The 26,150-nt window shown below is 40.6% G+C and overlaps 1 protein-coding gene across 2 annotated transcripts in view; it reads right to left on the bottom strand.

The window, feature by feature from the left end:
• The window catches only part of LOC120530791 (inactive dipeptidyl peptidase 10-like), an 898,875-nt gene that overhangs the window by 91,536 nt on the left and 781,189 nt on the right, over window positions 1–26,150 (bottom strand). For both annotated transcript variants that reach the window (XM_039755400.1, XM_039755402.1), the window contains exons 10-13: window positions 22,643–22,740; window positions 9,524–9,647; window positions 1,345–1,383; window positions 1,001–1,108 (exon numbers count right to left, since the gene is read on the bottom strand). In XM_039755400.1, the coding sequence (XP_039611334.1) occupies window positions 1,001–1,108; window positions 1,345–1,383; window positions 9,524–9,647; window positions 22,643–22,740 (369 nt within the window). The remainder of the gene's footprint in view (window positions 1–1,000; window positions 1,109–1,344; window positions 1,384–9,523; window positions 9,648–22,642; window positions 22,741–26,150) is intronic.

The following is a 26,150-nucleotide window of genomic DNA, read 5'->3' as shown; positions in this document are numbered from 1 at the left end:
ACATTTTAAGGACTCTATTTCTCTTGATTATATGTCTTTCTTATGTAAGTTTGCATTATTTTATTTTTTGTATATTTTTTCTTTTTTATTCTTATTTAAATGTTATTGTTTTTTTCTTTTTTGCATGTAAATACTTCTTTGACATGTTGCAAAGCACTTTGAACTACTTTAAAACCTTTGTATGAAAATGGTCTATAGAAATAAATGTTATTACTTAGTGAGCCAATCACATAGAGGTAGTAATTTTACAGTGCGACAAATTAACTAACATCCTCTGAAGCAGGCACGGTGCAGCATACTCTTAGACTCCTCTCTGCAGAATTTGAGACTCTTTGAATCACTAAGTAGCAGTGCTATGTGAAAAAGACTTCAATTCCCAGCAGCCTCAGCAGCACCTCAATCACTAGGCAGCTTCAGCTGTGCATTCTGGGGCTGCTGGGTGAAAAAAGATGAGGAGTTTAATTTAATAGGAAGCCATAAGAAGGTGGCAGGGGGATTATGATCGTTTTATTGTGTGTGTTACTCCAGCGCCTCCTCTGTTATAACAAAACATTCAATTGTATTACAATTTAACCTGTTGAGTCACAGTTTTTGGATTTAGGCTCTGTGCCCTAGTTTAACTTGTTTTTATGGTTTTACCTGCTTTGAAAATTGTCATTGTCCTTGGATTGTTCTTCAAGCAGTTAGAATTCTCGTAATGGTAGATAAAAAGCCATTGAATGAATTTTAGGATGCTGTTCAAGGAGGAAATCATTCTGGTACTGGTCTTTTTTACTGATTGTGTTCATATCTATCTATCTATCTATCTATCTATCTATCTATCTATCTATCTATCTATCTATCTATCTATCTATCTATCTATCTATCTATCTATCTATCTATCTAGTATATAGTTCATTTCATATCTATCTATCTATCTATCTATCTATCTATCTATCTATCTATCTATCTATCTATTAAATGGTGTTAATCAACCATAACTAATTATGTAAATGTTTACCTGGATATTAAACATGGAAATGTGATGGAATTCTCCTCTTCCTCCTTGTTTGACTGGTACAGTAAGGAAGAATTTACTGCCATCCTTTGAAAACACGGGCTCATCATTCTGAAAACACATTTCAATCATGTGATGTCATCATACTCCACATTTAAAGATGTTATTAAACATCATAACATTAAGCATTTAAAAAGTATGTGAAACAAAACTGTTTGCAATAGAAAAGCAAGTCGAGTGGCCAGTGTTTAAACACAAGCGTCACCAACATTCACCAAATGTGTAAGTAAGCTCCTGAGATACGTTTGATGACATATAGGCTATAAAACATCGTCATGGGTCATTACCTGTTTTGATATCCACACTTCAGATGCAACTTCATGTCTCTGGAAAAAAAATCAAAGATCAAAGAAATTAACTGACATTGTAAAGCCAGTTCACTTTTATACTGTACATTGAAAAAATCGTTTTGATTATTTCATTTGATTTTTAAATATATTTTGGGCACTGAATCAAAAAATGAAAACCATTTTTCTCTGTCATGAAATGTTTTTTTTGCAGTCAATTATACCTTTTTGTTATTGCTTTTACACTATAATAACTAATTAAATATCAATATTTTACTTGAATGGTATTGTCTAAATTTTACATTTTCTAATATTTACATATACTTGATTAACAGACACTTTCATCCAAAGTGACTTACAAAAGACACCAGCATAATTGAGTAACATTAGTCTGAGGACTGTTTGGGAACAAGCGAGACCAGATTAGGGTACAAAATTGATTTCTACAAATGAAGAGCTTAGAACGGCAGCACGGTGGCGCAGTGGGTAGCACTGCTGCCTCACAGTTAGGAGACCTGGGTTCGCTTCCCCGGTCCTCCCTGTGTGGAGTTCGCATGTTCTTCTCCCACGGTCCAAAGACTGGTGCATTGGTGATCCTGAAATTGTCCCTAGTGAGTGCTTGGTGTGTGTGTGTGGGCGCTCACCCTGTGGTGGACTGGCGCCTTGCCCGGGATTTGTTCCTGCCTTGCGCCCTGGGATTGGCTCCAACAGATCCCCGTTACCCTGTGTTAGGATATTGCGGGTTGGATAATGAATGGAAGAGCTTAGAACAAAATACAAGCAAGTTACACTTCCTAGATTTACAAAACCTAACAGAAATTCAGTTTTTAGACAGAAATTCACCTAAAAAAAAAATAAACGCTTCCAAATATTGAGGGAATAAGAGTTCCAAATGGAGGTGGGCAGCTTGAAGCCCCAGCCAGGAGCTACACATGTGGAGGGTCTGGACTGAGATTTGACACCAGACAGAGGTGGTCTCAGCAGACGCGGAAGGAGGGAGGGGGCCAAAGGCACTCACAATTAGCCATGTGGCGCAGTCAAAACAAACCATAAAGGAACCCTCACCTCCCCAGAGGCAGAAAACACAGGAGGCCTTGTGAAAATATAACAATAACAGAAGATGTATTTAATCTTTCTGTCAATTTGATCAAATATAAACCTGTGAACAATTTTCTACAGCTTTTTATCTTCCATCAAAAAGATAGAAATGCCTTTTAAATAGTAAATAAACCTTTCAGTGTCAACAACATTTATTTTTAAAGAACATTTTCCAAATGTGGCTCAAAGTGCATTACAAGAAAAGAAAACCACATTACATTAGGTATGAATAATAATGTAATAATGAATAAGTAATAAGCTTACATAACATAGATATAGAATGAGTACAAAAGCAGCATCCTTGTATACAATGTCATATTGTAAGCCTCTTGAGTTGAGTACGATGATGAGGTCAGAAGGCCAGAAGGACACAAAAGAAAATTTAAAAACTGCAGAGTTTCCAAGGCCAAAAGATAATGAAGATTCCATGCTTATAATGTGTTTGCTGGTGGGCTTCAATTAGGATTCGTTTTTATAAACAGGTGCATTTTTGTAGCTTTTTATTTAACAGTTTTGTATATAGTGTTTGTGCAATTAAAAACTTGCACTGTGTTTAAACGGAAGAAAGTTCCTTAAAATTCTGCATATTCTATTAGTTATTGTAGGTAGTACAGTGTTGTACACTATATAAAGAGAAATATCCATCCATCCATTATCCTACCCGCTACATCCTAACTACAGGGTCATGGGGGTCTGCTGGAGCCAATCCCAGCCAACACAGGGCGCAAGGCAGGAAACAAACCCCGGGCAGGGCACCAGCCCACCACAGGGTGCGCACACACACCCACACACCAAGCACACACGATTTAGGATCGCCAATGTACCTAATCTGCATGTCTTTGGACTGTGGGAGGAAACCCACGCAGACACGGGGAGAACATGCAAACTCTATGCATGGAGGATCCGGGAAATGAACCCAGGTTTCTTAACTGCGAGGCAGCAGCGCTACCCACTGCACCACCGTGCCGCCCCATAAAGAGAAATATGCAGTTTGAAATAACTTTCAGTATTATATTATTATTATTATTATTATTGTTGTTGTTGTTGTTTTTACTTTTATTATTTCACAAGCTTTAAGGTTTGTTTTGACTTGGCATTGTGTCGCATGGCTAATTGTACATTCACTTGACCCCTTAAAATTTCCTTTATGTAACACTGGGACGCTGGGACTCCCAGAATTATTTGTGCTACCCAATGACTGTGACTTTGTGAGTGCAATTTTATCTACTCCATATAAATATAAAATCCTAAGCCTAAAAGTGCAACAATTTTATGCGACAATTTTATGTCACGTCTTTTGTCACGCTTTAAATCGGGCTTATTTTAAAACCTGTACAGTGTATGTTTGGTATCACTCTTTGCAGAATTTATCAAACTTTAATGTGATGTTATTAGATTTTCAGATTCAAATTATACACTAAAAAATATGTCCCGTGAGATGAGATTTTGTGCCAAGAGATTTAACTACACCTGGGGCTGGAAATAAAAGAGAAAGAGTAGGACAGCTGCTGTACAGGCTTTGAAATGTTTGAAGATGCAGATTATGTGGCAGAGCAGCAGCAGCAAAGGGGGTCTGAACGCACTCCAAAGAGACGCGGTCGCTCCGCCGAAACCCCCCTTAAATGGTGACAGGGGGGTTGACTAGTGAAGCAAGAAGGGGACGAACACCCTAGTGTATATATGCAGCAGGAGGGGGCGCTCTTGCTGACCTTCTTTTCTCCTCTCCCTGCAAATTCCGAGAAGCCGCCCATTAAGGGCATTTAACCCCGCCCCTTCCAGGGTCCATCAGAAACAGAAGACCAACTTCCAAGAGAGGAGTTTACATTTGACCAATGGGAGCACTTAATGAGACAGACCCCCCAACTATTTATTTATTGTAAACCACACGCTACATGGAAGTAGCCTGGGTAGTGGCTGATTGGCGAGTATTTTCTGCCGCATTATTGTGGACATTTTTATTTAGTTTGAAATTGTTATTAAATGAGACAATCTGCTTGGCGTCTCTACTATTCGTCCATTGTTTCGCCTTACCACACCCAGCCATATATAAAGTATATAAAGTATATATTTTCCTACTTATTGCTAATCAGTAGTCACTTAATGTATTTTTAATGTGGTTACCATTCCATCTACATCTTTTGTTTTCTGAGGCAACTGCACTGACCTGAGTGAAATGAATTAAAGTCATTGGAGAAGGAGGAAGTGAACTAGTTGTCAGTGGAATATGCCAGTGCAGTGGTGTTTAAATCGTCCCTGAGGGCTGGAGAAACAATGACGCTGGAACCAAATATTGTGGCCAAAAATGTGAGGCTAGCAGTGCTATCCACTGAGCCACTGTGCACCAAACAACAAAAGACACAGATGGAGTGATAATAACAAACAAATTACAACAAATGGCCACAGACTAGTAATGTATATAATATATAGGTATATATATATATATATATATATATATATATATATATATATATATACAGTATATATACTAATAAAAGGCAAAGCCCTCACTCACTCACTCATTCATCACTAATTCTCCAACTTCCCGTGTAGGTAGAAGGCTGAAATTTGGCAGGCTCATTCCTTACAGCTTCCTTACAAAAGTTGGGCAGGTTTCATTTGGAAATTCTACACGTAATGGTCATAACTGGAACCTATTTTTCTCCATATACTGTAATGGACATTAGCTCGATGGCCGTGGGGGGGCGGAGCTGCATGTGACACCATCACGCCTCCCACGTAATCACGTGAACTGACTGTGACCGCAGTATGCAGAAAAGAAGGAAGAGCTCCCAAAGAGCGCTGAAGAAAAATGCTGAATACTTTATTCGCAAGATACAAGTTTAATGAGAAGACACGAGGTATAAACGAGACTTTGGATCACTTTGTAACGGAGTTAAAATTGCTGTAGCGAGAAACTTTTAAGTGCCGGGTCTTAGCTAACATTAAATTAAGCCGTGGACATCGCAACATCACACAAGAGAGCAGCTCACGTGAACTGACTGAACGCAGTACGAGTGATCACTTTCATGCATCAAACCTGTTCAAAAAACGCATTACACAATTGACAAGGTGATGGCTTTATATGTCGTTCATTTATAAAATAGCGGAGAAACTGTGTAAAGGCTGTTTCACAAAAAACCAGCGGAGCGTCTTATATGAGCAGGCAGTCAGCAAAAGAAGGGAATCAATAAATATCTAGAATCGTAATAAACGAACAAAAAATAACTTACAAGCCGCGGATTAAATAAAGGAAATGGGTACCTGAACAGTAAAGTAAGTCTCGAATAGCTACACAATAACTATAAGAATCGTAATAAACGAACAATAAAACAGTACAGAACCGCGAAGCAAGCAGAAACGACGGCCTTATATGGCGTTCGTTTATAAAGCAGCGGAGAATCTGTGTGATGGCAGCTACACAAGAAAACAGCAGAGCACCACACTCTGAATGTATTCCTGGCATCACCGTTATACCCTCTGATCTCCCATTTCAATTCAAATGCCCCAAATTTCCAGTAAGGCTCTGCTTCGCGATGACAATTAATAAGTCTCAGGAACAGACCCTACAAAAGGTTGCCATTGATTTGAGGCAACATTGCTTTCCTCCTGGACAAAACTATACGTTACATTCTCAAAAGTAATCTTAGTGCACAGCTTGGTCATATTACAACCAGAGTGCTGAACTGACAACGTGGTATACAAAGAGATCCTTAACAGATAGTTATTGGTATATTTTCCCTCAGTTTAAAAAGGTTTTCTTTTCTTCTTAATAAAAATTTAAAAGCAGTTCTTCGTCGCTGTGAAGTGCGGGGATTTTGCTATATACAGTATATATATATGTAGATATATATGTATGTATGTTTATATATATGTGTAGATATGTATATATATGTGTATATATATGTATATATATATATATACACGTGTGTGTATATATGTATATTTATCTGTATGTATGTATGTATGTATGTATGTATATGTGTGTGTGTATGTATGTATATGTATGAGTGTATATATGTTGATATGTGTATATGTTGATATGTTTATATGTATATGTATATATGTGTGTGTGTCTCTGTGTGTGTGTGTGTATATATATATATATGACAGCAACACTCATAACAGTGACAAAACAATTACATTGACAATCATGTTACGTTATTTTTAAAGTGTTTCCTTTTCTTTTTCATAACTTCTTTAACACACTACTTCTCCACTGCGAAGCGCGGGTATTTTGCTAGTATATATATAAAATGCAATGTCTGTCTGTTCGCTTAACTACTTAACGGATTTAGATCAAGCAAATTTTTGAAAAAAAACCCAAACATTTTGGTTGATTTTGCGACTTTTATCATCATGCTAAGTATCAGAGTTCGCTTGCGGTACCGATATATTAGCGAGAATCCAAGAGAGACGCAGCAGGCTGAGTCCTCCTCAATCACACGCCAGCTACAGGGAATATCTTACATCCGCTTAGCTAGCAGACGAGAGAACTAGTTAGCGGATTTAAATTGTTTTTTTTTTCTAGAATTTGCATTGAACATTCCGGTTGATTTTGCAAGTTCTTTCATCGTGCTAAGTATGATAGTTCACTTGCAGGAGCGATATACTAGCGCCAATCTGAGACAGAGGGTGCAAGCCAAAGGGAAGGGGGACGTGTAACGTCAGTAGTGGGGAGCTGGGCAGGGCCATCCTCACTGTCCTTTTTCACTAATACGAAGGTGGAGCCTCGGGGCATGGCTAGTGTATATATAGATATATATATATATATATATATATATATATATATATATATATATATATATGTCACTCATGAGCGCATCAGGAGCAGCTTAAAGATCCGACGCGTGTTGCGACAACTCATGCCAGAGGACGATGGTGGAGTACTAACCTTTCTCTTCTTTTTCCCGTAGAAAAGACGAACCGCCGCCACCATAGTCCTGCCCGTACAACCAAAACAGCAACACTTCCGGGTTCCTTTCTTCCCTCTGGTCCCCCAATGATGACGTCCTCTACCCATCCACCACCACGCCCTCCCAGCATTCCACACGGCTAATTTCCAGTCCGACTCCATTTATTGTCCATCCTCCAATTCTTTTGTGGTCTGATGATATTTTGGTTTATGGAAATAAGTTGGAACTTTTTTTGTTGCAGTATACGGGGCGACAAACCCCAAATCTTGACCCGTGTTGTGTCTTTATATTACAATATGTATATACAGACAGATATCATTGTGCTTACAGAGTTCCAATCTTGGGGCACACATTAGCCCCCTGATGAAGCCAAGATGTGGCACTAGTTCATCCCTTTGTTTAAAATCACAGCACTGGGCGCAGCTGGAAGTTCTTGTTTGTTTCTGGTGTCTGCAGATGTTGTGCACATTTTTTCCTCTGGAAAGAGGATAGGTATGCCTTGCAAACAGTAATAAATCTTCCATTATTATTATTATTTCACAAAGTCTTATTCTCAGTCAAGAATGGAGGTGGTAACAGATCCTTTAAGGTCTATTTTGAATAGTCGCTGCAGCACATAGCTAATTATGCAAGCAAATTAGCCATGTTGTGCCATGCAGCAAATGCACAGGAATTTATGTGTTGGCAGTAGTCATAATATTCTCATTATGGTCACTAGGCAATGAATCCTTCAAATAAAATACTGCAAGTGCATGCAGAGTGGAAGTCTGATGTAGTGGTCAGGTTGTTACATCACACCTGCCTAAAGCAGATCAGCAATGATCTTTGAGTATGCATGAGTGAAAGTTCTGTGTATGGCTGCTACAGTTCTGTGATATCATACTAGCCTCAAAAAATATCATGGGGAGCTGGGAAAAAATGTTTGTCTAAGCTTACTGCATGGTGAATTTCAAGGAAAGTATTCCGAGAACCAGGTTACCAGCCAATCCAGCATACTTGCTGAAAGAAATACTTAGGCAAATTTTGTCAATCAACACTACTGATGAGTGAAAATGGCAAATTTATTAATTTAAAATGAGTTCTACAACACAATAATGTGTGTAGAAAGTGAGCAGTCTGAGAACTGTATGTATCCTAAATCAAAAGTACACACTTAGGAAAGAGTGTTTTCCAGGGCAAGATCCAACCTGCGAACGTTGCAATCGATCCCCAGCCTCAATGGACCATATGTTTTAGGCCTGCACTAAATTAACCTCATTTTGGACCAAAAATCTTTAAATGCCTATCAGACAGTCTTGGTGTCCCAATCCCTTCTAACCCATTAACAGCTGTGTTTGGTGGGCTCACATAGGGGCTTAAAGTGGAGATGGACAAACTGTAATGGCATTTATTTCACTATTGGCACGTAGGCTTGTCTTGCTCAACTGGAAGAATCCTAACTCACCTCTGTTAAGTCAGTGGGTCACTGATGTTATAGACTCTTTGAAATTGGAAAAAATATCAAACTCTCACTTAGAGGATCTGTGCAGAACTTTTTTTAAACCTGGCAGGATCTGATCAATAACATTTTAGAATAAGCATTTATATTGGGGGAAAAGGATTCTCTTCTCTCTTTTCTACTTTGAAAGTTTTACTCTGGCTGTTGGCCTTCTTCTCATTTTATGGGTTTGGGGGTCGAATTGAATTTAGTTTTATTAAGTTTGATTTGATTGTATGGAGTGTTACTCGAAGGAGACCCAGTTTTGCTTCACAGGGTCTGGCCTGCATGGAGTTTGCAAGGTCTCCCCTTGTCTGCGTGCATTTCCTCCTGGTGCTCCGGTTTCCTCCCACAGTCCAATGACATGCAGGTTAGATGCATTGGCGATCCTAAATTGTGCCTAGTGTGTGGTGGGTGTGTGTATGCAACTGCAGTGGGCTGGCACCCTGCCTGGGATTTGTTCCTGCCTTGCACCCTAGGATTGGCTCCAGCAGACCCCCATGACCCTGTGTTAGGATATAGCGGGTTGGATAATAGATGGATGGATGGAATGTTACTTGTTTTTAATAAATTCAATTAAAAAAAAAAAGAACACGTTTAGCAGTAGCAAAAATAAAAACTCTCTGGTGCCATCTACTGGTAATGGATTTTAAAAATGCTGTAAGGTTTAGGGTAGGAATAGTTGACCCACCTTGCTACAGGCTCCTGTCGTTGTCTCACACACAGTCAGAATGGAAATATTCTGGGCTCTGTTTAACCATCTTACAGCAGCTTTGGTGTTGTTCACCCACTTGACCATGCTGATATAATGCTCCCTGTAAGGCAAAGCAAGACGGAATCCATTTTGTTAAAGTAGACACAACAACTCAGTCAGACTTTACAGAGTAATACTTTCACTTCATCTCATGTTGACTGGGTAATATAAATGTTCACAACAGAGTTCAATTTGCTCCTCCTGCCTTCTGTTATTTCCAGTTTTAGTCGCCATTGGAATAGGCAGGTAATGCTGTTTCACCCTGTAATAAATAATATATGTGACCTGCGCTCTACAATGGCTTATGTCTTGCTAGAGCATTACTGAGGTGTATACAACACTCAATGCAGGCCTTAGAAATCCGGCATTCAGGGAGAGCTCATGATCTTAAGTGACGTGAACCCCTGTGGCCTTTTGTGGTGTTATTTCAGCTTTTATTACCTTATTTTTTTTTCCCTTGATGCCATAGTAACCAATAGCCGACCTTGACTTTTACTGTGATGTGATAGATGTCTATTACAAAGTGATGTGGCCAGACTGTGAGAAAAGAGACATTACTGAGCTAATGAGTTCTTGGAAGACACTGGATTTAGTTACAACAATTCTGGTCCTGAAGACCCTTTATGTTTCATTAGCAAATGTCTGCTCAAATTTTTAAATAAGATAATTAAAAGTATCTTGAAATGAACCATTTTGATTATAGGGTGGTCCAGATCTAATTATGCAACTTTTAATGCAATGCAGGAAAACAATACAAGACAAAAGAATTGCTGTTCAACTGACAACCATCTCCCCGCCATTTTGGAATGCAGGGCAGGTGCCGCTATCTATTGGCGACAGAAAGAATTTTTTGTGAATTCTCTATGTAATAAACTTAATAAGGGGTGGCACGGTTGGCGCAGTGGGTAGTGCTGCTGCCTCGCAGTTAGGAGACCTCCCGGCGTGGAGTTTGCATGTGCTCCCCATGTCTGTGTCGGTTTCCTCCCACAGTCCAAAGACATGCAGGTTAGGTGCATTGGCAATTCTAAATTTTCCCTAGTGTGTGCTTGGTGTGTATGTGTGTGTGTGTGTGCCCTGCGATGGACTGGCACTCTGCCCGGGGTTTATTTCCTGCCTTGCGCCCTTTGTTGATTGGGATTGGCTCCAGCAGACCCTCGTGACCCTGTAGTTAGGATATAGCAGGTTGGATAATGGATGGATGGATAAACTTAATAAGTTATAGCGTAATGAAAATTGCATAATTAGATCTGGACCACCCTGTACACTGAGAAGCTAATGTAGCTCAGGTCGCAAAATTTTGTTTAAAAAAGTGGACAATAAATCCGTCTTATCAATCAACTCATCCCAATTGCTACACTTGACTTACTTTGGTCAGAGACCCTGGGGTGCCAAAGTTTACTCCAAAAAAAAAAACCCAACAAAACAGTACACGGCCCAGTGCCCACTTTAATGTGCACTCACCGGCCACTTTATTAGGTACACCTGTTCAACTGCTGGTTAATACAAATATCTAATCAGCCAATCACATGGCAGTAACTCGATGCATTTCAGCCTGTAGACATCGTCAAGAGGACCTGCTGAAGTTCAAACCGAGCATCAGAATGAGGAAGAAAGTGGACTGAAGTGACTTTGAACGTGACATGGTTGTGATGGGCCAGTCTGAGTATTTCACAAACTGCTGATCTTCTGGGATTTTCACGCATAAACATCTCTAGGGTTTACAGAGAATGGTCTGAAAAAGGGAAAATATCCAGTGAGCGGCACTTCTCAAGGTGAAAATGCCTTTTTGATGCCAGAGGTAGAAGGAGATGGAAAGGCAACAGTCACTCAAATAAGCACAACCAAGGTTGGCAGAAGAGCATCTCTGAATGCACAACAGGTCAAACTTTGGAGCAGGTGGACTACAGCAGCAGGAGACCCCACCGGGTGCCACTCCTGTCATCTAGGAACAGGCAACTGAGGCTACAATTCACACAGGCTCACCAAAATTAGACAATAGAAGATTGGAATAACATTGCTTGGTCTGATGAGTCTCAATTTCTGCTGCAACATTCAGATATTAGAGTCAGAATTTGGAGTCAACAACATGAAAGCATGGATCCAGGCTGCTGGTGGTGTAATGATAAGGAGGATATTTTCTAGGCACACTTTGGGCCCCTTAGTACCAACTGAGCATCATGTAGCTACCTGAGTATTATTGCTGTCCCTTTATGACCGCAGTGTACGCTTCTTCTGATAGCGACTTCCAACAGGATAATGTGCCATTGTCACAAAGCTCAAATCATCTCAAACTGGTTCCTTGAACATGACAAAGAGTTCGCTGGACTCAAACGGCCTCCACCTTCACCAGATCTCGATCCAGTAGAGCACCATTGGGATGTGGTGGAGCGGGAGATTCACATCATGGATGTGCAGCTGATAAATCTGCAGCAATTGTGTGATTGTGTCATGTGAATATGGGCCACAATCCCTGAGGAATGTTACCAGCATCCTGTGAGTCAACGCCATGAAGAATTATGGCAGTTTTTGAAGATAATAGAGGGTCCAACCCTGTACCTAATAAAGTGGCCAGTGAGTGTATATCGACTGCACATTTACACACACTGGGTCAAAGAATGAGCTTGGTGTTTTTCAAGTCAAAGTTATTTCTTAACAAACATGGGTTATGTGCATTTGCCATGCAAAACTGTGTTCTAAAGTTAAGCGCTTTCTATTAATTTAAAAATAAAATAAAATTACTGTACATAGCCAGCCCTTGCGTTTTATACAATGCAGCCTTAATGGGCATGAGGAGCCACTGGAAAATAAAAAAAATTAAAAACTTTCTAATGAAGTGGCAAAAGGTTCAAAATAAGAAACCATGCGTCCTATTTTTCCGTTGCATTTTTGTGAGAATAAAGGGATAAGGAGCTAATTATTTTATTGCATATTAGTGGTACTATTTTTCTCAAGGTAAGGATATATTTTCTATTCACTTGTGTGAATTCTCCCATAAACACAGAAGTAAATCAAAATGAGACTAACTTTGTGGCACAAAAAATTTACTGTGATTTGGTCTTTCGAGAGGAAACCACCACCCTGCGTGTGTGGAGGGTAAAAGGATATTACAGAAGAAGACAAGCGGCAAACCTTGTATTCTTTTTAAAATGGCTGAATCTCATAATATTGGTGTTCCTTTGTTTAAAAATAGAACTTTATTTGTCCCCGGTGGAAATGTGGCTTTTTACAGAAACTCTTTAAAAATGAAATACATAAATAGATAGATGAAAATATACAGAATGACTAAAAAGGAAGACAAATCAGAAAAGAATGAAAAGAAAACTTTCTGACTCGACAGTTCCAGTCACAATAAGACATTCTGAAGGCGTATTGCTGTTGGAATAAAGGAGCCCCCCTGTAATGTTTCTTGACGCATGTCTGCTGAATGATTCGTTGTCTGAAAGTTCTGAGCGTTGGTGTGTCCGGTAGAGGATGTGTAGCTTTGTTCATAATGGTACTCAGTTTTGTTTTAATTTTCTCCTTTGCTACTCCCTCTGAAGTACCATATATACTCGCATTTACGTTCACCTGTGGATAAGTTGGGGCTTGATTTTACCGTATAATTTCTGGTATCTTATAATGTCGGTTGTATAAGTTGAATTTGGAAAATTCATGCTATTGGTCCAAGAGATTATGATATGCTAACGCCCACCTGAGAGAGTAACCACGAAGCACACACCCTTTTTATTTCTATGTATTGTGCCAACATGACCACACGGTAATACCCGAACTATTCCGAAGCGACGTTTGCACTGATTTGTGTTTTTTGTATCTCACACCCTCATACACGTTTATCGTATATCTACAATGGAGCGTTCGATCAGAAGAAAATATAAGGCTGGTTTTAAATTAAAAGTTGTTGAAGTAGCAAAAGAAATTGGTAACTGCGCTGCTGTGACAAAATTTGATTTGTCTGAGGAACTGGTGCGAGATTGGAGGAGGCACGAAGATTTAAAAAAGAAACAAATTAATTGTCGCATTTTTGAATGGGCATATAAGTCGGGGTCTGATTTTATGATTGATTTTTCGGGTTTCAAGACCCGACTTATACATGAGTATATACGGTATATATTGTGACCACATGGGGGCACTACTGAACGCCAAAACAATAGTACAAACACAATCCCATTATTTTTAATTCAACAAAATCCCTTCAATAGGTTTTGTTCCTCTTACTCTATTTGACACAGTACAACACTGCAAATTGTGCTCCTTTGTTTCTTGCACCTCCCCTGCTCTGGGAGAGTTCTGCCCAACTCAACTCCCGACTCAGACTCTCCATGTGAAGATGAGGGCCTTGTCTTCAGGAACCACTTCTGAGTCAAACAGAAACTCGAACCCTCACCGTCCACTAGTTCACCCTGGTAGTCCCCCAGATACCCAGCAGGGCAGATTTATGAGACCACAACTATCACACTGACCTGCAGGTGACCATACCAGGCCTCACCATAAGGGATGCTGCCACCCAATGTATGGAGGAACAACCTGCATATGGGAGGCAGTCTTCCATTGTCACATATGTTTGGCCTCCTCCTGACCGGGAAAGGGACTGTTATTTATCCCAGTCAGGATGCTCCATCCATTTTGTCCATGAAGTAAGTTTGCAGGTCTCCACCACTATTATTAGGATGTCTTAACTGCCTCTGTTGTGCATGTCTCATGATATCGGCCTTCTGGCAAGATACAGTCATATGAAAAAGTATGGAAACCCCTCTCAGCCTGCATAATAATTGACTCTCCTTTCAATAAAAAAGATAACAGTGGTATGTCTTTCATTTCCTAGGAACATCTGAGTACTGCGGTGTTTTATGAACAAACATTTTTAGTGACGCAGCATTTAGTTTTATGAAATTAATTCAAATGTGAAAAACTGGCTGTGCAAAAATGTGGGTCCCCTCGTCATTGTGCTGATTTGAATGCCTGTCACTGCTCAATGCTGATTACTTGAAACACCAAATTGATTGGATGAGCTCGTTAAGCCTTGAACTTCATAGACAGGAGTGTCCAATCACGAGTGGTCAAAGGTATTTAAGGTGGTCAATCGCAAGTTGTGCTTCTCTTTGACTCTCCTCTGAAGAGTGACAGACAGCATGGGATCCTCAAAGCAACTCTTAAAAGATCTGAAAACAAAGATTGTTGAGTCTCCTGGTTTAGGGGAAGGCTACAAAAAGCCATCTCAGAGGTCTAAACTGTCAGTTTCAACTGTAAGGAATGGAATCAGGAAATGGAAGGCCACAGGGACAGTTGCTGTTAAACCCAGCAGGTCTGGCAGGTCAAGAAAAATACAGGAGCGGCATATGAGCAGGATTGTGAGAATGGTTACAGACAACACACAGATCACCTCCAAAGACCTGCAAGAACATCTCACTGCAGAGGGTGTATCTGTACATCGTTCTACAATTCAGCACAATTTGGACAAAGAACATCTGTATGGCAGGGTGATGAGAAAGAAGCCCTTTCTGCACTCATGACACAAACAAGAGTCGCTTGTTGTATGCCAATTCTCATTTAGACAAGTCAGATTCATTTTAGAACAATGTGCTTTGGGCTGATGAGACAAAAATGGAGTTATTTGGTTATAACAAAAAGTGCTTTGCATGGCAGAAGAAGAACAACGCATTCCAAGAAAAACACCTGCTACCTCCTGTCAAATGTGGTGGAGGTTCCATCATGCTGTGGGGCTGTGTGGCCAGTTCAGGGACTGGGGCTACTTGTTAAAGTCGAGGGTCTGATGAATTTAACCCAATATAAACACATTCTTCAGGATGTTCAAGCATCAGTCACAAAATTGAAGTTACGCAGGGGTTGGATATTCCAACAAGACGATGACCCAAAACACAGTTCAAAATCTACAAAGGCATTCATGCAGAGGGAGAAGTACAATATTCTGGAATGGCCGTCACAGTCCCCTGACTTGAATATCATTGAAAATCTATGGGATGATTTGAAGCAGGTTGTTAATGCTCAGCAGCCATCAAATTGAACTGAACTGGAGAGATTTTGTATGAAAGAATGGGGTCAGAAATACCTCCATCCAGAATCCAGACACTCATCACAGGCTATAGGAGGACAGCGTCTAGAAGCTCAAAGGAACAAAAGGAGGCTCAACTAAGTATTGATGTCATATCTTTGTTGCGGTGCCCACATTTATACACCTGTCTAATTTTGTTATGATGCATATTGCATATTTTCTGTTAATCCAATAAAGTTAATGTCACTGCTGAAATACTACTGTTTCCATAAGGCGTGTCGTATATTAAAAGGAAGTTGCTACTTTGAAAGCTCAGCCAATGAGAAACAAAATCCAAAGAATTAAGATGGGTTCCCATACTTTTTCATATGAATGTAAGGGTAGAGAAAAAGTCCGTCCATTGCAATTACAATTATAATTACGTTGTTCCAAAATGACCAAAAAGTGGTTAAGTTCAAAGTTAGCCAAGTTGCAAGACAAAATACAGAAGAATAATCTACATACCTGAGCAGAAAGTAATCAAGAAACGGGCACATCCAACAGAAAAATAAAAAAAACACACTAATGTACTTATAGAGTCCATCAACTTCAACGCGCCACTCCTGAGATCCTCATCTCCTCGTCTTTAAACAGCCACCTTGTGGTCACAGGAGTGGTGACGTCAAGGCGTCCCCAGAACACAATGAAAAGATGCACATTTAATGGGGCAATACATAATTATTTACAAAACTAAAAGTAATCACAAACATTCATGGAAAATAATAATTGAAATAAAAAAAAGATCTTGGAGAAATAAAGTAAACATATATTTGGACACACGTTTTTAAGCTGGTAACGATGATGTGCAAATGTGATATTAAAAAACACAAGCCCATTCCAACACCAAGCAGTACAGTCCATTATAAAACTACCTCACTGGCACCAAAAGAGCACTTCCTAACCATCTGTTGTCTGAAATGTTCTGGATGTTGTCCTTCTTAAAGGAATATTCCACCAAAAAATTATATGTTTTATTTTGTTTCGATGTACTTTGTTAATCCCTAAGGGAAAATGATCTTTTTGCACACCCTTTGTCACACATGCGTATGGGTGACAGTTTTCAGGCTCAAACAGTGCTAGTGCTCAGCCAGGCCGTGGGTTGGCGCAGCCGTCTGATCCTTTCACCCTCTTGTCCCTCTGCAGACCAGCCAAAGACCATTCCTATCAGTGACATCACCACCAGTGACCTCACTTACTCCTTGTGATGACATCGCCTCCGTTACTTAAAACCCACCTGCCTGCCACATCACTTCCTGTTCCGGTCTCCCTGACTCCACCCCTTCCTCTGATCCACCATATTTAGAGCAAAGACTCATTCTGTTATCCAGTTCCCTCTGTGAAGATGTGTTTTTGCTTTGCTGACTTAGTTTTTCAGTATATGGGGTGTCCATCCCCAAACCTTTTTCTGTCTCCAGTCTACTTTACTACACCATTTAGGAGTCAGAGTGCAGGGTCAGCCATTAACATGTTACATCCCCTATGAAGTTTGTAGTAATGGCATGGAACCATTTTTAATCTCATGTTTTCATGCAGGGTAGAGAGAAAAAAAGGTTATGACATAATGCAAGGCAATAGTGACCAAAATATAATGTCAATGCCAAATTTATTTATACAGTAATCCCTCGCTATTTCGCGGTTTCACTCTATCGCGGATTTTAAATGTAAGCATATCTAAATATATATCACGGATTGTTCGCTGGTTTGTGGATTTCTGCGGACAATGGGTCTTTTAATTCATGGTACACGCTTCCTCAGTTTGTTTGCCCAGTTAATTTCACACAAGGGACGCTATTGGCGGATGGCTTAGAAGCTACACAGTCAGAGCATGTATTATATATTGTAATGACCCGGCAGTCAGCGCTGGCGGCATGGTGCATTGTGGGTATTTCTGTAACGTTACTGTTTGTACTGGGCAAGCAAGGCAATTGATTTCCTGTTGTACTATAAATGTTATATGTGTTTGTGTTGCAGTTGCTTGGGTGGACTTGGGTCATTTGCAGCCCAGGAGTGGTAAGTGTAACAGTTACCATCATGGAGAAGGATGTCTTTCTGAATGACCTTGGCAATGGCCTTGCAATATGTTGAGCTTTGTTTCTGACTATCTGCTCTAATAAAGAGATACAAAAGGACAGAGCTGTGTGTTGCTAGATTCCATCTATGCAATTATGTACGGAGACACTTGGGGTCGTGCGGTGTATGGGACACGAGTGTTCGCCTGCTTAATGAGCTAGGTACAGCTGCGTGCATGGCGCTGGCATTCCGCTGGCCGACCAGCTTGGGGGAAATGCGCAGTAGAGTTCGGCTCTGAGAGCTTCAATACTCAACCACCGGTTGTTACAATATTAACAAACTCCTCAATGCTATAAGATATGCTTCCCGTGCGGTGCTTGATTGTTTGCTCGTCTCTGCCTCTATCTCACTCTCTCTGACATTCTCTGCGCCTGACGGAGGGGCTGTGAGCAGAGGGGCTGTTTGCACAGAAGCTGTTTGCCTAGAAGATACGGACGCACCTCTAAAAAATGCCGCTTAAACTTAAAAGCATACGTATTGATTTTTTGATTGTTTGCTTTTCTTTGCGAGCGCTCTCTCTCTCTCTCTCGCTCTCTCTGAAATTCTCTGCTCCTGAAGAGAAGATCTATTTGCATTCTTTTAATTGTGAGAAAGAACTGTCATCTCTGTCTTGTCATGGAGCACAGTTTAAACTTTTGACTAAAGGGTGTTATTTCATGTCTAGAGGGCTCTAATAATGTTAACAGTGTGGGAGAGTTTATTAGGGCTTAAAATATATTAAAATAACCATACAAACATATGGTTTCTACTTCGCAGATTTTCAGCTATCGCGGGGAGGTTCTGGAACGCAACCCCCGCAATCGAGGAGGGATTACTGTATAGCACATTTAAAACAATATAGGAATGCTGTGGCCAAAGTGCTTCACAATAATAGAATAAAAGAAAAACATACAATTAACATGAATAACATAAATAGAAATAAAATAAATGAACATAAATAAAATACATAATAAAGAGAAGTAATGCTACATAATCACAATGAGGAAACCATCAGTATTACTGAAGGTCACGGAAAGCAAGTGAATAGAAATGAGTCTTTAATCTCGTTTTGAACAATTCGATTGTAGACGACTCCTTTATATGATGAGGTAAAGAGTTCCACAGACGAGGAGCAGCAGCTGTCAAGTCCTGTCTGTCCCCCTTTAGTTTTATACTTGGTACGAGGGACAAGAAGAGACAACTGACCAGAAGATCTAAGCACTCTAGATGGCTGGTGTAAAACACACAATTCAGATAAATAGGCAGGAGCAAGCCCATGTAAAGATTTAAAAACTAGCAACAAGATTTTAAAATCAATTCAAAAACTGACAGGCAGCCAGTGTAAAGATGCTAATATTGGAGAAACAGAATCAGATTTTCTTGCCTCAACCAGAAAGCGAGTGGCAGCATTCTGGACCAACTATAACCTGCGTATCAGGGATTTGCCAATCCCAGAATACAGCGAGTTGCAGTAATCAAGGCGAGAGAAGATAAAAGCACGAGTAGCTTTCTCAAGATCCCTAGAAGATAAAAAAAGGCTTGATCTTACCTAATAGACGAAGCTGGAAAAAGCAACTCTTGACTACAATGACAAATGTGAAAACTACTCTTGGAAAAAATGAAAAATAAAACTCTCACCCTACTTATGTAGCAAAATCCCTGTCAGTTATTCTTCTGTATGCTCAAAATGTGCAAAATTTATGTTTTTCTTGTAAAATTATTGATAAACAGACAATGTCGGAAAAATCAATGCGTATCATAAACGAGAAACTAAAGACACATGAGAATTGCAGACAGTATATCTGCCCTCAGTATAAAGAGTCTTGGGGCCACCTGCCTCAGGCCCTCAGCCATGAATACTCTAAGACTGTGTGGACTATGGCCTGCCAGTCATCCCCCAGGCCGCCAGGTGGAGCCCTCCCTGCAGCATGGAGGTGCCCTGAATGTCAGCAGGGAATTATGGACATTGGCGTTTTCATCCACAACCCTGCTGGATACCACAGGGGCCCCTAGAAGGCGCTGTAGGGAGGAGCAGCGAGACTTTTGCATACAACCCGGAAGTGCATCCTAGTCACATGGACAAAGAGGCAGACGTACTTTCGGGATGAAAAGAAGACTTTGGATCTGACCCTGAAGTGCTAGGAAGTCATGTGGACTCAGGGTTTGGAAGCACTTCCGGGTCACGTACTATAAAGGACTGTGGGAAATCCCAGACGGGGAGCTGAGCTGGGTGGAAGGGTGGCAACGCGTCTGGGAGTGGAGGATTTATTGATTAGAGTGTTGATATATGAGTATCGTGGAGAGGGGGGTGCTTTGTGCACTTATTTGTGTTAATAAAGTCAATTATTGGACTTTTACCTAGTGTCTGATGTTTGATCCGAGGGTTCAAGGGAGCGATAGCGCCCCCTATCTGTCACAACTGGCATCCCGTCCGGAGTTATGCTGGGATCCTTACCCGGCTGGGATGCCATTGGTGTTGATTGACAGGGGAAGACAGTTTTCTTAGAGTATTGTCTCCCCCCGAAGGCTGTAGATGGCAGCCTCCCTGGCTTACAGAACCACGATGGACAATGACTTGCAAACGTGATATTAAAAATGCTGGCCCATTCCAACACCAAGCTGTATGGTTCAATATAAAACTGCCTCATTGGCACTAAAAGAGCATTCCTCAATGTTCTGTCTTCTGATACGCATTGCACAGGCTCTGCCTCTGGATGTTGTCCTTTTTAAAGTAATACTCCACCTAAATGTGATATTTTTTTGATTTTGCATTTATATGCTTTGCTAATCCCCGAGGGGAAACAGTCTTTTCTCACGACCTTTTAGGGGTCAGTGTACAGGGTCAGCCATTAATATGTTACATACCTAATGTATCGTTTGTAGTGATGGCAGAGATCAATTTTTAATCTCATGTTCTCATGCTGGATAGAGAGAGAAAAGGTTATGACCTTATAATACGAGCCAATAGTGACCAACATACAATGACCGATAACGTGAAAACCATCCATGGAAAAAATAAAAAATAAAAATGTCACGCTACTTATGTTGCAAAATCCCAATGTCAGTTATCCAGTTGTATGCTCAAAATGTGCAAAATGCTTGCTTGATAAACAGATACTGCCAAAAAAATCAATCAGAAACAGAAAACTAAAGACATGTGAGGCTGAATGTTTGAATCAAAGACAGAACCTGTCTTCAGTATATTTGCCATCAGTATAGAGAATCATGAGACCACCTGCCTCAGTTCCTCTGCCATAAATAATCCTTTAAGACATTGTTTGGTGTGAAAAATGCCATGAGGGCACTGGCATCCCGGCCAGAGTTTTGCTGGAATCCTTACCCACGTGGGATGCCAATGGTGTTGAATGACAGGGGAAGGCAGTTTTGCAAGGCAATGTCACCCTCTCGAGGCACTAAATGGCATCCTCCCTGGATTACAGCACCACTGTGGCTTCCAACAGGGCAGAGTGGAAACTGTAGTTAGTTGGCTCAGCCCTGTTGGGTTCCATGGGTGACACCAGGTAGCACTGGTTGCCTGGTTCCAGCATCACCCGGAAGTGCTCCAGAGCCACAGTTTTGGGACAACTGAATTGCTCTCGGGTTTTACATAAAAGGAGCTGCTCACCTCAACACAGGGAGCAAGAGTTGGGAGAAGGAAGACAAAGCTTGCCTGGTGGAGAAACAACAGAATGTGTCAGAGTACTAGAGTTGTGGTTGTGGTGTGGGAAACAATTAATTGTGTAAGAGCTTCTCACAGTTAAACCCTTTTTTGTTCATAGCGAATTTGTGTCTGAGACTTTGTTTCGGTGGTTTAGGGAGCTGCACCGGCCCCTGGGGACCACTCTGGCTATGATGAAAAATAGCAGTGGCAATTTAAAGGGATTAGGAGAAAAGAGGTTGTTGAAAAAAATCAAAGGTCAAGACCACAAAGTACATAAGAAATTCTTTGAAGTTCAACCCAAGAACAATAAAGATGCACAGTTTGCAAACTGCAATCTTGGATAGATTCAAGACATAAGTGGTGGCTTTTTACATCGTAGTAAAAGTGATGTTACATGCCATGAACATCTAATTCATTTTCATGACAACGGAATTGATCAACAATGACGGCGCCCATAAAAACCCAAATGACGTCAGAATAAATACAAAATTATTTTAACAATCTTAAATAAAAACTGAAAATTGAAAGAGATGCTCAATTACGATTCCCAATTATTTGAAACCTCAAGTGGGTGACCACAAGCCTAAAAAACTCCACTGCCTCGACATAAAGATTACAGGCAGTGAATACTTCAACTTTTCATGCAACTTTGCGATGGCTAAACAAGCATGACATCTCAAATAAATAGGAAAAAAAGTGAAACAACTATGTGACCGTGCTACAGTCTTACCTATCCAAAACTTCCTGCCTCCTCCATTCCCTAATTTGAAAAATCCTAGATCGACGTACTCATAACCCTTCATGATGCTTTGCTGCTCATCTGTTTCATAGAAATAGGTTCCAGAAGGAGCGCCAATGTCCCAAAAGTCAATGCCTCACTATACAATACATAGAACTGAACCACACTTTAAACCTTTTAATCTCCTCAGCCGTACCTGGACTGCCTTCAGAGAGACGTGGTCACCCTGGACATTACGATACAAAGGCGCTTGACTTATTCTAACACACTGTTACATTTTCTAGCTGTCATGTTACTCACGGCCAACTTAGGGTGTATTCACAGGGTAGAGAACAGTGGTACACTTTTGATTTTCCATCTTAAGACAATTTTTAGGTGATTCATCCAGGCAACCACTACTGTATTTGCAACAATAAAAGGAACAGGATTGAGCAATATGAAGAAAAAGCAATGTGAGCATTAAATTAGAATAAAGGCAAAAGTTAATGGCTTGACAGCATTCTAACATACATACGAAGTAACCACAGGGCCTTAAATAAAAATATGAAAACATCATACCTGGCTTTTAGGCTGTCTGGTGGTGTCAGCTCCTGAGTGTGCATGGGTCCATAAAGGTTTACAACATAAAGCTTCACAGTAGGGTTAACCTGTCCTGCCTGCATAAAAACAAAAAGTGCACACCAGGGTCAGAAAACGAAGAAAGACTTGTTATCAATCAAACTCAATTTCAAGTAGGCACATTCAATTGTAAAAGTATATATGTATATAGTGTCACACACGTGCGCATGGGAGGCAGCTAAAGGGCTCAAATGAGGGTAATTCCATGCCAGACCAGGGGGTGGCGGAGTCAAGTCAAGTCGAGTCAAGTAGAGCTTTATTGGGTTAGGGTTAGGGTTAGTGCACTAACCCTCTCTCTCTTTCCTCTGCAGACCAGTTACAGGAAATTCCGCCTCATCCAGACGATGTCACGTCCAGTTCCGGTTTCAATGACCTCATTTCCAGTTCCGACTCTGCTGACCTCACTTCCTCTGCCGGACCATAAAACAACCATCTTGCTTCCTGCAAATCAGTTCTGTTTTGAACTCAGTGACCACAATTGCTCATATTTTTTGCATTTTTGAATCCAACCTACATTATACGGGGTGGCTACCCCAAACCATTTTGTGGTGTTTTGTCTGTTCTTTTCTTATATATTTTATCAAAAGCCTGGCAGGGACCTCCTCACTGTCTTGTTTCACTTAGGCGCGGGCGAAGCCGCAGCGGGTGACTAATATACTAGCGATCCCCTGCGGCTTTGCCCATGTCTTAGTGAAACAGAACAGTGAGGAGGTCCCTGCCAGGCTCCCCACTACTGATGTCACTCTTCCCCATCCCGGCAGCCTCTGTCTCGTATTAGTACGAATATATTGCTCCTGCAAGTGAACTATGATTCTTAGAGCGATGAGAGAAGTCTCAATATCAACCGTAATGTTCAAAAAAATTATAGAAAAAAAAAAGATCTAAATCTGTTAAGTAGTACTCTCGTTCGCTAGCTAAGGGGAGTTAAGATTACACCCCGAAGCAGACGCGTGACTGAGGAGGGTCCTGCCCCACTCTCCTCTTCTGGCTGAGTTTCTCTCAGATTTGCGCTAATAAATCGGTACTGCAAGTGAACTATGATACTTGATGAGAAAGTCACAAAATCAGTGGAATGTTCAAACAAATTAAATATAGTTCTCTCGTGAAAAGTGGACAGACATAAAAACAGGTCAAAATACTATAAGAAATTTTGTGCTTGGACCACAAAATTTTTTAAATCGTTTTTTAGCGAACCCCTATGGGCCAAGGGTAACCTACATTCCTAATTTCGAGTCCTCATGGTTCAGGAGATTTCATGAGTGAGTCTGTGATATATATATATATATATATATATATATATATATATATATATATATATATATATATATACTGTATATATATATATATATATATATATATATATATATATATATATATATATATATATATATATATATATATATATACACAGTATATATATATACTGCTCAAAAGAATTAAAGGAACACTTTTTAATCAGAGTATAGCATAAAGTCAATGAAACTTATGGGATATTAATCTGGTCAGTTAAGTAGCAGAGGGGTTGTTAATCAGTTTCAGCTGCTGTGGTGTTAATGAAATTAACAACAGATGCACTAGAGGGGCAACAATGAGATGACCCCCAAAACAGGAATGGTTTAACAGGTGGAGGCCACTGACATTTTTCTCTCCTCATCTTTTTCCGACTGTTTCTTCACTAGTTTTGCATTTGACTACAGTCAGTGTCACTACTGGTAGCACGAGGTGATACCTGGACCCTACAGAGGTTGCACAGGTAGTCCAACTTCTCCAGGATGGCACATCAATACGTGTAATTGCCAGAAGGTTTGCTGTGTCTCCCTGCACAGTCTCAAGGGCATGGAGGAGATTCCAGGAGACAAGCAGTTACTCTAGGAAGGTCCATAACCCATCAGCAGGACCAGTATCTGTTCCTTTGGGCAAGGAGAAACAGGATGAGCACTGCCAGAGCCCTACAAAATGACCTCCAGCAGGCCACTGGTGTGAATGTCTCTGACCAAACAACCAGAAAGACTTCATGAGGGTGACCCAAGGGCCCCATGTCCTCTAATGGGCCCTGAGCTCACTGCTCAGCAGCATGCAGCTCGATTGGCATTCGCCATAGAATACCAGAATTGGCAGATGCACCACTGGTGCCCTGTGCTTTTTACAGATGAGAGCAGGTTCACCCTGAGCACGTGACAGAAGTGAAAGGGTCTGGAGAAGCCATGGAGAACATTATGCTGCCTGTAACATCATTCAGCATGAGCAGTTTGGTGGTGGGTTAATGATTGTCTGGGGAGGCATATCCATGGAGGGTCACACAGACCGCTACAGGCTTGACAAAGGCACCTTGGCTGCCATTAGGTATCAGGATGAAATCCTTGGACCCATTGTCAGACCCTATGCTGGTACAGTGGCTCCTGGTGCACGACAATTCCTGGCCTCATGTGGTGAGAGTATGCAGGCAGTTCCTGGAGGATGAAGGAATTGATACCATTGACTGGCCACCACACTTTCCTGACCTAAATCCAATAGAACACCTCTGGGACATTATGTTTTGGTCCATCCAATGCCACCAGGTTGCACCTCAGACTGTCCAGGAACTCAGTGATGCCCTGGTCCAGATCTGGGAGGAGATCCCCACAACACCATCTGTCATCTCATTAGAAGCATGCACCGATGTTGTCAGGCATGTATACAAGAACACAGGGGCCATACAAAGTGCTGCGTACAATTTTGAGTTGCTGCAATTAAAGTTTGGCAAAATGGACTAGCCTGCCACATAATTTTTTCACTCTGATTTTTGGGGCGTCTTTGAATTCAGGGCTCTGTAGGTTGATCATTTTCATTTCCATCAAACGATGTGGCATCCTTTCGTTCCTAACACATTACCCAGTCTATATCAGTATAGATATCCAGGAGGATTTCTTTTTCCCATTGAGATCTGATGTGTTTTCAAAGTGTTCCTTTAATTTTTTTGAACAGTTTTATATATATATATATAGTTTTTGAGTTTTTGAGCAGTTTTATATATATATATATATATATATATATATATATATATATATATATATATATATATTACAAAATACAACTGTTTAATTTAAAAAGTGCTTTACTGTCATGGGATTTGTGTACTAAAACAACTAAATTAGTAAAAAGACATACTGTACATGCAGGCAAAAAAAAAAAATTCTACTATGTAATAACACAGTATAGTCAGAACAATGTGATTGGTCAGTAGGGCTTTGGTGATGCCGTGAAAGAGGAACGGCATGGGACGCATGTGGAGAGTCACCTTCAAAGATGGGAAGTATGAAAGTGGACATAATATGGGAAAGCCAACATGAAAATAATGACAGATTCTCAGAAGCAGGCTTTTACGGGAACGCGCTTGAGATTGCCAGTGAAGAAATGTTTGCACACTTGTGGATACTGAGTTAAGTAGCACATTGGGCAAGAAATATCT

This window comes from Polypterus senegalus, chromosome 6, assembly GCF_016835505.1.
Source record: "Polypterus senegalus isolate Bchr_013 chromosome 6, ASM1683550v1, whole genome shotgun sequence".
In the NCBI taxonomy this organism is placed as follows: Eukaryota; Metazoa; Chordata; class Cladistia; order Polypteriformes; family Polypteridae; genus Polypterus; species Polypterus senegalus.
The sequence above is the reverse complement of the archived record's forward strand: the minus strand, read 5'-3'. Positions and strand labels throughout refer to the sequence as shown.